Genomic DNA, 15,665 nt, shown 5'->3' with positions numbered 1-15,665 from the left:
TGGATAATAGTCAGCAATAAGCGACAGATCAGGATATATGTGACTTACAGCAAATTATTTTCACACCATGCTGGGGATTGCTTTGCAAGTGAACGTGTAAGAGAACCCTCCATGTTCCAGCCATCACAGGAGAATGAAATTAGTAATACACTTCCCTGCTTAACAGGAGCTGTGATGCTGTTGACTGTTTTGTTTATGCATCCAGCATCTGCTCCAGCTGCAGTTTGTAAGACTCAGAGAGCAGCAGGACCAAAACGTTTGAAACCATGTGCCCTGTGCTTTCTCTCTCTCTCACACACACACACACACACACACACACACACACATATCAGTCCATTCAATCACCGTTTTTTTCTTTCAAGTTCACTTCAAGGATACACACCTGAATCGTAAAAAAGTCAGTCATTTGTGAGAAAATCTGTGTTTAATTTGATTTGCATCCATTAAAACTTGCAGTACATGAAGCAGACATTAGCCAGTCCAGTACAGGGACTTCTGTGTGTTGTGTCCAAATTCAACCCCACTAACTGTGGTCTGGCATGAAAATTACACAATCAGGTACAAAATGTAGACTTTTACAAAAGTTAATAATAAAATATAATCTAGCCATATTTCCCAAATAAACCTCAGCCTTCTTTTACTATCAATTCATTTTGGTAACTAGTGCAGTTAAGCAGTGATATTAAATGACACAACATGACAACGTGAGCACAGTTACAGTGAAGGCAGCCAGGACTCTCACGTTTAAGTTCCCCACTGAGCCCAGTGACACAAACCATCCAGTCGGTGAAACGACTCTTGTGCTGCTCTTCCTCCTCGGGCACAGACGGAGACGGAGACATGACCGATGGCTGTGAATTTGCAAACTGCTGCTGCTGCAGCCTGTTGACTTGATTAGACTTAATGTGAAAAGTGATGGAGCCCGATCATCCCCGCGGCCGCAGGGAAACAACAGCGAGCTTCGTTAAATGTCGGCGTGGAGAACTGACCCCCAGCTTCAGTGGATGAGACACAGACACACACCGGAGCTGAAGTACATTTAAAAACAGGTTTTCATAATTCCACATTAACCTCTGAAAAAGGTTCAAACCAGTATGGGGATTCCCCCTTTCATATCAGACCTACCCACAGACTTCCCAGTGTGGTGGGTTGTTGGTTGCAGAAAAAATCAAAGAAAAAGCAAACAGCTTTTTGCCAGTGTCAGTGCAGCCTCATGTTTTCTAAAGCAGCATGTACGCTGAGGTCACACAGCCAAACAGGACAATGATCACATGACAAAGCTATGGTGCATGTTGTTGCAGCAGCCAATTTACAAGTTAGTATTTTAGATTTGTACATGTTTGAGGCCGTTACTTTATTTTTAAACTGCATATGTGACGGACTGACGGACGCACTGAGCGCACTGCCTCGACAAATCACCCTCCAATCAATCAGACACGGAGCTGTGGGTTAACAACACACCGCTTAGTGAAACTACAGGAGGACAACCACGTCACGTCACAGCAGTATTTCCCTCAGTAAACTCAACGCTGCATAGATTTAGTTTAAGACACACACAGGTACAGACTCAGAACAGTACTATGGAGAGGCGAGAGGAGAGAAACTGGGAGTCCAGCGCTGCCTCCGGGCGGGAGCGTCGCTCGGGTCTGTCACAGAGGCACTGAGGACGGAACAAACACAACACAGCATCGGTCACATGACAACCCGCCGCTGAAGTCATGCTATGATTCACATTAATGACCGTGATGAAAGAAAGTGTCCAGACCCTTCACTCGTGTGACTTACTGTGCTGTAAATCCCTTTGAAACGGATGGAACTGAATCTACACTCAATTACCCAGAATGACAAAGTCTCTCTGCCCTCCTTCACTGTTCGGATGGTGATGAGCAGAGTCCGGAGGAGTCCAGCTTGTGACTGATCAGAGACTCAGTTCCTCCGGCTCTCAGATCCTGTAGATGCTGTTTGACAAACCCCCCAGCAGCTCATCTGTCTTTTCCTCAGAGTGATGGAGCTACTGCAGCAGGACTTCTGAAGATCTGTCACAGGGACTGCTGGGTTCTTGGTCTCCTGCCTGACCGAGGCCAGGCTTCAGGAAGAGTCCTGCTGGTTCCAGACTTCTTCCAGACCGAGGCCACTGAGCTTCTGGGAACACTCAGAGCTTTAGACCTGGTTTTATCCCCTGGTCCTGTTCTGAGTCTCAGCACAGCCTGATCACAGAGTCTACAGAGAGTTCCTGGACTTCAGGTCCTGGTTTCTGTCCCGACCTGCAGTGTGAACTGTGGAACCTTATATACACAGATGTGTGTCTTTCTAAACTCACACAATCAGATCAGTGTGTCCCAGGTGGACTCCCAGTCCCATTCCCAGGACTTGAGGACTTTTGATTTTTAATACATTTGCAAAAATGTCTAAAAAGATATTTGTCAGTATTTCTTCATTTCATCTACAACACAATAAAGTGTGCAGAAGGTGAAGGGGTCTGAATACTTTCTGAAGCATATGGAACAATAACGATTTAAAAATCTGCTGTAAATGACGTATTTCTATTAAATAATATAAATCATATATAAATCATTTCTTCAGTTAGTCACTGTAGTAGCTGAGTGTATGTCGAAAGCAAAAATTGATTTGTTCGTATATTAGATTAAATGTCTCTGTGCTGTAGTTTTAAAACCGTCCACTGATTCTGTAGAACCGAACTCACACTGGTATTTACTACATCACCAATCCCAGCAGCAGGACTCCCAGTCCATAGTCAGTATTTTTACCAGCACAGGTTCCTGATACACCTGCTGCTTTGTGTCTGTTTGTGCAGCCAGTCAGAAAAGCCTGAGCAGCTCAGCGGGCCCTGCAGGCTCACAGACCGGACTAAGAGACGGCTGCATGCCTACCCAGGGAGGTGGTACTGTATCGGGTCCGCTGCAGAGTGGCGGAGCCGGACTTGTCTGACAGCAGGACGCGGTGGACTGAAGGGACCGCGATTTCGCCGTTCCTCTGCAGGGAGGCACACCTGCGAAACGTCACATCCAGCTTCGTCTGGATGTTGCTGGAGCTGTGAGCACGCTTTATGTCTACAGGGTCTATGAGGTGGTTCCCGGCCTTTCCGTTAAACAGCTGTACTTTGTAGTTGTGGGCGTCACAGCTGGGGAGGGCCTTCCTCTCTTCGAGCGCTGCAGTCGTCAGTGTCCCATTGGACAGGGACAGTGTGGCCAGATTACTACCTGCCAGCTTCCCCAGGTGTCCATGGCCATTCGTACGTCTGTCTTGCACCTTCATCGGGGACCTAGGAACATCTTTCTTTATGAAACCAGGTTTGAAAAAAGACAGGAGGCTGTCATGGCTGCGGCCCTCCTGTCCCCTGTGCCCCCTCCTGTCCTCAGACTGAATTAACATCTGTGACATGTCTTTTTGTGTCCTGGTGTTCATCCCTTGGACCTTGGTTCCTCTCAGTGTGGAGTCTCTGCTCGGGGGGGCACTGTGGCTGATGTGACCCCCCAGAATGGCTCCTCTGTGCAGATGGAAGTCCAGGGTCCTGCCCTGGTCCTGCCTCGCTCTCTTCAGGGACCTCTGCCTCAGAGACCCATCATCTCTGGCCCTGCTGTTCCCGACCCCCTGGCTGATGCTCCTCTCCACGCACGCTCTGCTCTGTCCCTCTGGTATTTTGGGGGAGTAACAAGTGTCGGAGCCGGGTCTGTCTGTGCAGCTGAGGCTGCTGCCACTGGGTGAGCTGCAGTCCTGTCCCACTTCGAGGGCTCTTCCCTGGGGAGTCCTTTGTGGCGGGGTGGCCACCAGAGTGACGATGGGGTCTTTGGTACACCGCGGCCGGCGCCCGGACTCCAGGTACTCCACCAGCTCTCCAGGCTGGGTCTGACCCGGGTGTTTAATCCGGTCCTTGGAGCCAAACGACCACCGCAGTGGGAGAACCTTGCTCAGACTCTCCTTGGATTTAGTTGGTGATCTCAGGCTGACACTCCGGCCTTGGGTTCCACGGATGAACCCATCTGTGGGAAAGGACATGACACTTCATCAAGCTCGACACATATTTAGAACTAAAAGTACAATTATTACATTGCACATCAAACTAAAACTAAAGCTTATTGTTTCCATTCATTCTTTCAGCAATGTCCACTCCATACATTTATGTTCTGTAGTCACCTCTTAGTTACTGCTAATCCTGCTGCTCTTATTGTGAAGGAACCACAGAAAACTCACTTCCTGCTCATTAAAAATGCATCTACAAAGCGGATCAGGTGTAAATATTACAGGAGACATGCGCCAAGACGCCATCACACTCCCTACTTGTTTCTACTGCTTTGCGGGGTTCGTCTCCAAACACTGGCAGCTCAGGAGACTCAGGGACCTGGATGGGCCCTGAAGGTCCTGGGGTGGGTCCTCCTGACATCACGCTGTCCCTCTTCCTGCCCCCCGTCAGCCTGACCAGCCAGTGGTCAGAGGTGGACGAGCTGGTGGAACCTGCAAAAAGAAGAAGAGCATGTTTTGTTGTATCGACGCAGACCACAGGGTCTGACCGTCCGACTGCATCAAACAACAGGTGTGATGATACACCCACGCTCTGTGGATCTGACTAACCGGTGACTGAGGAACTGGCAGACCAGGGCGGGATGGTGTTTCTTCTCTGGTAGAACAGGATGTAGGCTCCACGTGTGCACACCTCCTCCTCTGGAACCGGCTCCACGCTGCTGTCATCGTAGCTGTACCACTGCCCGTCCACCGAGTTCCTGCAGAACGCTGCGAACACAGCAACAACGGACAGAGATCAATCCGTGGGACTGCAGAGAACCGTTCAGTTTTATTTGGTTTTTATTACCCATGAGTGAACGTATCATTTACTGACTTCCTTCGCACAGGCAGATTCAAACTAACAAAACAGATTTTAAAGTTCTTCTGAAACACATTTGAAGAGATTGAAACTTTTCTCTAATCTGTTTTCTGATTGACTGACGTCCGTCTCTGCTGTCGGAGTCTGAGCTTTACGTCTAATCATCACTTTGTGTCTGATGGTTCACGCGTCAAAACAAACACTGTGGAATTAGCACGATTAACCACTGACCTATGACCTTACATTTCTAAATATGAAGGTTCCAACCTGAATGACTGGCACCTGTGAACATCTTCTTTCTGTGAAACCATAAAATAAACTCTGCAAGGAGGATTTTTGAGGCGGCTTCAGCCTCAGTGGAATGGGCTGGACAAAATAACAGAAACAGCAGGACCGTTGCATTAGACTGACTGAGGTTTAGCTTGGTGTTCCTAATAAACCGACCACTGAGTCTTCACACCTGTGTAATGTCCCCCATGCATTCCTCCGTGGTGGTTGCACACAGCGTACAGATCGTACAGGAAGTCGGGAGGAGCCAGGTCGGGCCGACGGGCCTGTTTCCACCCGGGCTGGAGAGGGGGCTGATGGGAGCCGTGGTTACGGTTCACCATGTGGGGCGTCATGTCCAGGCTCCCCAGGGGAAAGTGCACGAACGTGGTGAGCTTGTTCCGCCGCTCTCCCACCTGCCTGAAGCGCTTCAGGTGCAGGATGAGGATGTCCGGCAGCGTCCACAGGCTCATCTTCACCATGCCCTGCTGCAGCTGCTTACAGTGGGGGCACTTCCAGGCGTCGTCCGGGGCCAGCTGGGGGGACACACAGACCTTTGTCAGCCTGACTGGGTCCCAAACCCCCATGATACGTGTTTGTCTGAAATTTCTAACCATTTGGTATACACTCAGCTTTTTGAAAATATGTCACATAAACCAGGTTTATCACTGATATTACAAAGAAAAAACTAAAACAGGAAAAATATGAGTCTTGAATGTTTGTTTTTTCCCCACTGACTTTAATTAATATTCACTTTTAATTTTAATCTTATTTTTATTTTAGAAACTTGACATCCTGTGTAGTAAAGTAACTCAGTACATTTACTCAACTACTCAACTCAAGGATAATTCTGAGGTATTTGTACTTTACCTGAGTATTTCCATGTTGTTCTACTTCATCCTTGGACTTCACTACATGTCAGAGTCAAACCTTGGACTTTTTCCTGCTCTACATTTATCTGATAACTTTAGTTCCTTTTCAGGATCAGATGGATCCAACAAAATACAGACTGATCATCAAACTTTATTGATCCCTGGGGGGAAATTCACAAGATACCCAGCAGTATGGAAAGTACTTCAAATTAGAAGTATATAAGGTAGTTAACGTCAGCTACCCAGCAGTATGGAAAGTACTTCAAATTAGAAGTATATAAGGTAGTTAACGTCAGCTACCCAGCAGTATATAAAGTACTTCAAATTAGAAGTATATAAGGTAGTTAACGTCAGCTACCCAGCGGTATATAAAGTACTTCAAATTAGAAGTATATAAGGTAGTTAACGTCAGCTACCCAGCGGTATATAAAGTACTTCAAATTAGAAGTATATAAGGTAGTTAACGTCAGCTACCCAGCGGGATATAAAGTACTTCAAATTAGAATTATATAAGGTAGTTAACGTCAGCTACCCAGCGGTATATAAAGTACTTTCAAATGAGAAGTATAGAAGGGAGTTAACCGTCAGCTACCCAGCGGTATATAAAGTACTACTTCAAATTAGAAGTATATAGGTAGTTAACGTCAGCTACCCAGCGGGATATAAAGTACTTCAAATTAGAAGTATATAAGGTAGTTAACGTCAGCTACCCAGCGGTATATAAAGTACTTCAATAGAAGTATATAAGTGTAGTCAGACCCAGTATATAAGTATTCAATAGAAGTATTATAACGTCAGCTACCAGCAGTATATAAGTAACGTCAATTAGAAGTAATAAGGTAGTTAGCTAGCCCCAGCAGTATATAAAGTACTTCAAATAAGTTAACGTCAGCTACCCAGCAGTATATAAGTACTTCAAATTAGAAGTATATAAGGTAGTTAACGTCAGCTACCCAGCGGTATATAAAGTACTTCAAATTAGAAGTATATAAGGTAGTTAACGTCAGCTACCCAGCAGTATATAAAGTACTTCAAATTAGAAGTATATAAGGTAGTTAACGTCAGCTACCCAGCGGTATATAAAGTACTTCAAATTAGAAGTATATAAGGTAGTTAACGTCAGCTACCCAGCGGTATATAAAGTACTTCAAATTAGAAGTATATAAGGTAGTCAACGTCAGCTACCCAGCGGTATATAAGTACTTCAAATTAGAAGTATATAAGGTAGTCAACGTCAGCTACCCAGCGGTATATAAAGTACTTCAAATTAGAAGTATATAAGGTAGTCAACGTCAGCTACCCAGCGGTATATAAAGTACTTCAAATTAGAAGTATATAAGGTAGTCAACGTCAGCTACCCAGCGGTATATAAAGTACTTCAAATTAGAAGTATATAAGGTAGTCAACGTCAGCTACCCAGCGGTATATAAAGTACTTCAAATTAGAAGTATATAAGATAGTCAACGTCAGCTACCCAGCAGTATGGAAAGTACTTCAAATTAGAAGTATATAAGGTAGTCAACGTCAGCTACCCAGCGGTATATAAAGTACTTCAAATTAGAAGTATATAAGATAGTCAACGTCAGCTACCCAGCAGTATGGAAAGTACTTCAAATTAGAAGTATATAAGGTAGTTAACGTCAGCTACCCAGCGGTATATAAAGTACTTCAAATTAGAAGTATATAAGGTAGTTAGCGTCAGCTACCCAGCAGTATGGAAAGTACTTCAAATTAGAAGTATATAAGGTAGTTAACGTCAGCTACCCAGCGGTATATAAAGTATCTCAAATTAGAAGTATATAAGGTAGTTAACGTCAGCTACCCAGCGGTATATAAAGTACTTCAAATTAGAAGTATATAAGGTAGTTAGCGTCAGCTACCCAGCAGTATGGAAAGTACTTCAAATTAGAAGTATATAAGGTAGTTAACGTCAGCTACCCAGCAGTATATAAATCAACACAATAATAAATAATTAGAATCCAATAGTATCAGATCCATTCTGCACAATGAGTACTTTTACTTTGGATACTTCAAGTACATGTGGATGATGGTACTTGGGGACTTTTACTGCAGTAACACTTCCTGTAGACTGACCTGCTCCTCTTTGGTGTAGAGCTGGAAACACTCGTCCAAGGTGCAGCTGTACTGCTGGATGTGCTGCTGCTGCTGATTCCTGACACTGTCTGAATCCTTCACCACCTCCTCCTGAATGTTCCCGAACAGGCTGCGGCACAGGACACACACACACAGGGCGCAGGTTAGAACACACACACACACACATACACACACACACACACACAGACACACACACACAGAGCAGGCTTATGTCAGGTTAACTCACTGACCAGTCCTTGATCCTGTGCTCCCACTCGATGATGAGCTTCACATGAGGAGGCCCTCCGGAGCCGCACAGCTTCAGGGCTCTGAAACACACAGTGACAGCCAGAGTCTGAAACAGGGACAGCACGGCGCCATCTGGTGGTTTGTAAAACTTTTAGGAGCTCTGTACCATATTATTAGCTTCTGCCATTTACACTGGTACAGAACCAGAACCTGCACATGTTACTGTGAGACATGAGACACACTGAAACAAGCTTGAATGTAAAATGTGTTGGTGCCAAATAATAACGGACCTTTCTATAATGTCAGTGTTTAATTGTGTTTAGATATTTATGATTTAAAACATTAATAATTGGTCTCTCAGGATTGTTGTGGTCATGTCTTTTCTAGTTCACTGCAGGTTTTCTCTTCTAACCTCACAGGTCAGGAGGAGACGTCCAGGGGACATTTACTGTACCAACAACCTTATTGGTCCCTGAGCGTCATGTACTGAGGTTTTTGAACCACTAGGGGGCAGGATCACCACACGTGCATGTCTCCTCCTAAAGGGCCTGACACATGAGTCCAGGATTCGTGGACGACATTAGCTTCTTTCTTGTCTCTCCTGTGTCTGACACCATGGTGGACTGGACTGGACTGTAATATGCGTTAAATTATAAAACTCCACTTACTACCTCTCCCCGTTTCAGCAGCAGACCAGGTTAAAAGCTCAGGATAAAAGGTCAAGAATAAATTTTATGCACCACAAGAGTGAACTTTGGTGATTTCAGGCTGGAACTCAGTCAGTTTATTAGGAACCCCTGTGTCGGACCCAGTCAGTTTATTAGGAACCCCTGTGTCGACTGATCAGACTAATCTAACAGTCCTGCAATGAATGTCATGATGTTAAGTCTGTGTTCAGGCTGTTTCACAGCTGGATGATCAGGCTTGAAGTTGCAGTTTGGACTGGACTGTCCTGTACTGACAGACTCAGACTCATTATAGTCCATCCAACAGCTGCTGACTGTGGTGACATGAGCTACCTGTCTGTCCGTATTCTGCTCTAACAAACACAGTGATGTGATGTGACTGACGCAGACACAGACGGTTTACAGACGGTCTACAGACGTGGACTAACCCTCACGCTGGTGCTTGGTTCTTGTGCTGTTTGATGTGGGTTGACTTTGGGATGGAGCACATTTCTGAATCATTAGAGTTCAAACACCGTCATTACATTAGTTTCTAGGATACAGTCTGCAGCGCATTTGCATTTCAAAAGATTTCAAACACATTTGCCCCCCATCAGCTCCATTCAGCACTGAATGAACTGTTCCCAGCAGCTGCACAAGTGAAGTCCTTTCGAGACCTTGCCAACGTGCCCCCTTTGAAACAGCAGCAAGCGAAAGTCATCAGACGTGCATTCAAGGCAGAGATAAAACGCCTGCACATTTCAGATCAAGTCTTACTTACACAGCTGATGTGATATGATAAAAATCAAACACTGGTTTCAGAACGTCTGTGCACAGGCCATCAATCAGCAAAAAACAAAAAACTGCTGGACTTCAGTGTCTGTTTATGTCCTTAGTAACTTTTCTCCAGAAACCCTTTATTAAATCAGATTAGTGCAGATTTAAACGGCATTAAAATCGATTAGATTGGATCCAATTTGAACGTGTTTGTGGGAAACAAGGGGTCGGTTCAGTGCTGAAATGTTCAAACATCAGAATAATCAAATCATCGTCTCTATTTCTAAACATGACGATTACAGGAGACAGACTAAAACCTGCACCTGCTTCCCAGGTAAAACAAGGAAGAGACAAGTGTGTGAGTGCTGCCCAGAGCTGCAGCTAAGCTGTGAGCACAGACAGAACAGAAGACAACACGAGCTAAAAATAAAAACATTTATGTGCATATTAAACTCTGGTGATGGTGTGAAAATCATTTAACACATTCAGAACCAGGAGCCAGCTCGTGCTGATCAGCTGAGTGTGTGTGCTAACAGCCCTGGACCAGCATGAACCGGATGTGTTGTGTGTTTCCTCACCTGTCCACAGCAGGGTGGTAGAGCGGCCGCCCGTCCTGCGGGGACAGGTAGCTGTAAAACACCGAGCCTCCCACCACGCGGATGTTGAACAGGACCCTGGTGTTCTGAGGGCACAGGAAAATCACAGACATTATTCACCTGATGCCTTTAAAAGCTACAAGAACGTGCCCCAGCTCCATGATTCTGTTTGTAACGTGGATTAAAGTCTGCTGCTTTCAAATCTGTTGCACAGGTTTCTACCAGTGAGCTGCACCCCAGTCTTTATACACACACAGTTTGTTGGAAGGACTCAAAGCTGGGACACCTGGAGGAAACTGTTTGCAGGAAACTGCAACTTTACCACTTTGGATCAGTTCAGCTTCAGCCCTGGACCTGAGCTCTTCACATGTCAGTCACAGCTGAAACATGAGGGGGACCCCAGAGAAAGATTCTGTCTGCTAAACACGAGTGTTGGTGTCTTTAAACATGATGAGGTTCGGACTGGATGCGGTTTCTCGGAGCTGCTAACGCGCCACCACCCACTGAGAGCACATTATGTTCCATAATGTGGCCGCCTGCAGTTATTTGTCATGGTTTTGTGTAACTATTGTGGTACTTCCCTGATGGAAAAATGAAAATAAATAGCAGCAGCATTTCTCCTGACTTTTACTGTGATGAGGCATAATGAGTGCTCCGACCATAAAAATGTGGACGAACATACTTTTGTTAAATCATCCAATATGTGTGTGGGTTCACAGGGTTTGTGTCAGTGCTGACTTTTCTCTCCTTTAGTTTGATTATAGCTCCGACTGTGACGCATCAGTCATTAATTCACCATCTTCCTCTATCTCAGCAACCTCCGTCTTCCCATCAAACCACCTGACAGTTCGGATGAGACTCGTCTATCTCTTTTTCATGCACAATAATAAAACCAGATGCTTCTCTGTGGCCAAACGTGCTCAACACTTAATGATAAAACTCAAATCTTCACAAATACTTCCTGTGTTTAGTTTTTTTTTTTTTTTTTTTGCTGGATCAGAGGTTTGTTTACCCACTTATACTGAAATATCCCTTGGACATCTGTTCAAAACTATTTCAAACTGCTGAATAGTGAAGTTTTAGAAACACCTGGCCATTTTTCACTCTCAGGATTATATTTAATGTGGATAATTTTGCTGTGCACAAGCGAGAGAGACAGAATAAAGTGGGGCATCATTAAATTTAGGCTAAGACGTGCACCTGACATTCTGCGCTCGCAGCAGCTCGGTTTGCCTGCAAACCTGCAGGTAATCAGACCTCTCACTCTGGATTAGAGAAAGAAAAGCAAGGTACCAACTTCTTCTCCTCCTGTGAAGCATGTTTCATGACTCTGCTGCTTTAGGGCTGAAGGACATCTTACAAAAATGAAAGTGATTTCCTTTCTGTTCCAGTCAAATCTAATGTGTTGGCCTCCGGCTGAGCTCAAACACAGACTCTCTGGGTCCAGCGGGATCTCTCCGAAGACAAAGTCCACGGCCGAGGCACATTCCTGCAAAATATTGATATGCTGAACACACTGAAGAACCCACTGGAACATCCTGGGGGAAGCTACAGTCCTTCTGAGTTATTGCCTCACGTATGAAATTTACTGCACTATTTAAAGTCTCGGTGTCATAAGTGCCAGTCAGCTGCTGAGACAACAGTTTGCACGTTCAGCAGGAACGCCTGATGTCCAAGTACCAGTTTGCCGTCGCCTCGGTTCTGACTGCACATGCAGAGCTGTCTCATTAACACCATATTATCTCCTCCTCAGTGTTTCAGCACTGTGTATTTATGGACACTGCAGGCATCCCTGTGGTGCTTAGGTGCCGTCTGTTGCTTTTCCAGAGGACTCGTCAGCTTTCCTGCGTATTCATTTTCAACCCGCCGTGAAAAACACTGGAACTCTAGATGGCAAGTACCAACCCGAAACACAGACAAAGGCCCGTGTGTGCATGTGAGGACCACCCAAAGAGTCCCGCTGACTCCGGTTTCCTCCAAACATTATTTCAGAAAGCAGAGGAAAATTCCTTTACAACACGTTGCATCTGCAAACTCCCGAGTGCTTCGGTTCACCAGGTGTATGGATTACATAATCCAGGCTGAGCCGCATTAGTGCGGACGCATTGTTGATGTAGTCGGCTTAACTCTGAGGTGTTATATCAGTGTTAGTCCTGAACCACAGCCACAGCAGAACTGTCCTCTGGGAAAATGAGGTTTATTATAGAAAGAGAAGCTGAAAGTTGGCAGCCACCTGTCCATCACAGCTGTCAATCATCAAAGCCTCTATAAGCCTGGATGAATAACGTCCGTCATCACCAGCACAGTTATTACAGGGTCTGGATGAGGAGTTTGACACCATCATTTAAGATTCGCAGCTGCCACCTGGTTCATACACAGTTCACGTACAGAGATTCACAGGACTGTGTTTATGTACGTGTGTGTAGACGTTTTCCTCCCTGTAGAGGCAGGTGAAGAGGAACAGCAGAATCACATTATTGTGTGTGTGAGTCAGAAGACAGTGAACATACATGCATCTGAGCGGTGTCCGCCCTCCGTCGCTAGTGTCTGCTGACAGGACGAAAATCCTGGGTCTCGCCGTCGACCGAGGCCTTTCACTTCCTGTGCTGAGCGAGGTGGGGAATGTTTGCAGCAGTGTTTGTGCCTGACAGGGCAGAAGAGCTCCAATTACAGCTCACGCGAAGAGCACAGTGTTCATTATGTTTGGAGTCTGAGCGCCGTGCGTGTACGTGCACAGTGGATTTACGTTTAGTCAGTGTAAGCAAAGTTCAGGACCAGTACTCACAGTACCACACTGATCCCACTGGGCTGTTAAAGCTGAACGTGACTCAAACTTAAATTTGACGTTAAATCTCACAGTTCAACAACAAGTTTGCACCAGAATCTGAGAAATCAGTTCACGTGTGTGGGGACGCTTCTCTATTCCGACTAGACAAACTAGTGCAGTCTAACCCAACAGTCCTGCAGTGAATCCTCCTTCACGATGGTGAGGACGTTCAGGCTGTTTCTGATTCAGCTGTATAATCAGTCTGATAAATGAAGAAGGATCGATGCTGCAGGTGAAGTTACAGCTACTGTTAGAATTAACTTGTGACTCCGTGTCAGTAGCAGGGAAAGTGGTTTCTGTTCTTGACGTGCATCTTTGCTGAGAAGCGGAAGAATCCACTTGTGAGTGTAATCCACTGGTGAAGAAAACCACAGATTCTGCTGAGATGAAAGATTCAGAGCAAACATCTGCTCAGAGCCTGGCTCCTTTCTTGGCAGACTCAGGCTCCAGCAAACTGATGATACCGTAGGAGCCTGGGATTAATTAAATAGCTGACAGCACGAGTCCGATCTCCAACAGCTCCTGAAAATGTCGCACCTGACTTCTCTGCTGGCTCTTCCCAAAGGGCACCGGCTAACAAGCTGCTCAACACTTTCTCATACAGGCCGTGACGTACGTGGCTCTTTGCTGCGGCCGCTTCATGCGGGAGACACCGACGGGCCCCAATGAACGGCCCCTTTGGCTTCAGGCAGGAAACTGGTGGATTTGTCAGCCAAGGTGCATCAAGCTTCGCTCTTTGCACTTCTGTTGTTTTGTCCCATGTTTTTAAAGAGGAGGTGAGTTAAACAAGCCAACATGAGCTGAGCTGTTGGTTTCAAAGTGTGTTAACAATTAGCAGTCATGTGACTTGAACACAGAAAGGCCTTTTCCTTTGTGCTGCTTAATAATTATTTAATGTTGTTCCTGCCTGGTTGAGGGAGACAAAGTCTTTCTGTGCTTTGTACAGATCAGGGGACTGACGGACAAACTTGCTGTATATATCAAGTATCTTCAGATACAATGGGTTTGTTGTTATAATAAAGTGATACCAGTGATGGACTGTCCCAGCCTGCTCTGTGACCAGTGCCAGACCAGTTAACCTGCTGCTCCACTGGTTGCAGTGACAGGAAACCAGTCCTCCCACCTGCACCGCGCAGTTCAGTCGTGACCGTGTGCTTTAGTCCGTCCTGAGCCAATAAACCTGCCTGGGAACAGGTGCACGAGGAGGGAGCCGTGTCCGGTCTCTGCCTGCAAGCCAGTGCTCCCCCACCCTCCCACAGCACCAGGTTATTAAATCAAAGTTTTACAATCATCATGGAGCTATTTCTGTAGATGTACTGCACAGTGCAGTGCTGCAGCTTTCTGGGTGGGGTTCAAGTGAATAAAAAGAAATTAAATACTAATAATAAATCCAGGATCTGGATCCACTGATATTTTACCATAATTTAACCTTTGACATTGTCTGTCAGTATGATCCTGATTTTAAACATCACTCTAAGATCATCAGGGGACTGTTCACCACAAACTGAGCTGGTTTTTGGAAAGAACTGATTATTGCCAGCTGGCAGGCAGGATTTAACTGGAGGACATGGGTTCAAGCATCTGCTGTGCTAAAAAGTCCATATGTGAGTCATGAATCCTTACATCCCATCATACACTCCAACCCTTTGCAGTATCTAACACCTGGAAATACATAATTTATACTTTGACAGATACATTTCAGGTGCAGTGCATAGTTGCTGTTTTCCACTTTTCCCATTGTGTATAATGTGAAGATTTACTGCACGGCGTGTAACCTTGCACTTTATTTGTGTTTATTCTAGTTTTCTGCACTTCTGGTTAGATGCTAAGTGGATTTTATTGCACTCTGCACACTAACAACAAACTGGAATCTAATGTAATCACATGTTCCAGCTCCTGGCCCTGTGCTTTTATTATGGTCCTGAAGGACGAGGAAGATCCTTAAGTGAATCAGTTCTCAGGTTGTTATTATTAGCAGCTGTCCTACCTGAGCCGGAGCCCCGTTGATCATCAGGTAATAAAGCTTGCTGAGGATGCTCTGCTGCAGCTGGTCCCAGGAAATAGACCGGTCCTCTCTCATTAGGAACGGAGGCCCAAACCTAAAAAGAAAAAGGGGACAGGAGAGATGGTGTTACAGAGAAAAACTGAACCACACGTCTGCTGACCCGATTGTAATGAAAAGCTGTTTATTAATATTATCAGCAGAAGGATCATTACAGCCATCCTTCTGAAATGAGATCACACAGCCACATGCAGAGTGAAAGATGATGGAGAGCAGCACCAGGAAACTGCAGATTAATACACAAGAACAGAATGAAAAGACTCTGAGACTAAACAGTAGAAACCAGACAGACCCTCAGTCATGTAACTCTCCCATTTGATTATAAGTTGACGCCACAAAGAAAGATCCTCAAAGTAGAAGCTGCTGCGTTTGAGCTCAGGATGGAAACCATTAAGTTTCTGTGACCATGAGAACAG

General features: G+C 45.4%; 1 protein-coding gene across 1 annotated transcript in view; it reads right to left on the bottom strand.

The window, feature by feature from the left end:
* Positions 1-405: 405 nt before the first annotated feature.
* The window catches only part of usp43b (ubiquitin specific peptidase 43b), a 41,920-nt gene continuing 26,660 nt past the window's right edge, over positions 406-15,665 (bottom strand). Inside the window, exons 8-16 of the mRNA XM_026325752.1 lie at positions 15,175-15,286; positions 10,343-10,446; positions 8,325-8,402; positions 8,074-8,203; positions 5,301-5,643; positions 4,591-4,749; positions 4,300-4,473; positions 2,841-4,001; positions 406-2,780 (exon numbers count right to left, since the gene is read on the bottom strand). Coding sequence (XP_026181537.1) covers positions 2,869-4,001; positions 4,300-4,473; positions 4,591-4,749; positions 5,301-5,643; positions 8,074-8,203; positions 8,325-8,402; positions 10,343-10,446; positions 15,175-15,286 — 2,233 coding nt within the window. The 3' untranslated portion in view covers positions 406-2,780; positions 2,841-2,868. The remainder of the gene's footprint in view (positions 2,781-2,840; positions 4,002-4,299; positions 4,474-4,590; positions 4,750-5,300; positions 5,644-8,073; positions 8,204-8,324; positions 8,403-10,342; positions 10,447-15,174; positions 15,287-15,665) is intronic.

This window comes from Mastacembelus armatus, chromosome 8, assembly GCF_900324485.2.
Source record: "Mastacembelus armatus chromosome 8, fMasArm1.2, whole genome shotgun sequence".
Classification (NCBI taxonomy): Eukaryota; Metazoa; Chordata; class Actinopteri; order Synbranchiformes; family Mastacembelidae; genus Mastacembelus; species Mastacembelus armatus.
Note: the sequence above shows the minus strand (reverse complement) of the source record. Positions and strands in the feature narration are given on the sequence as shown.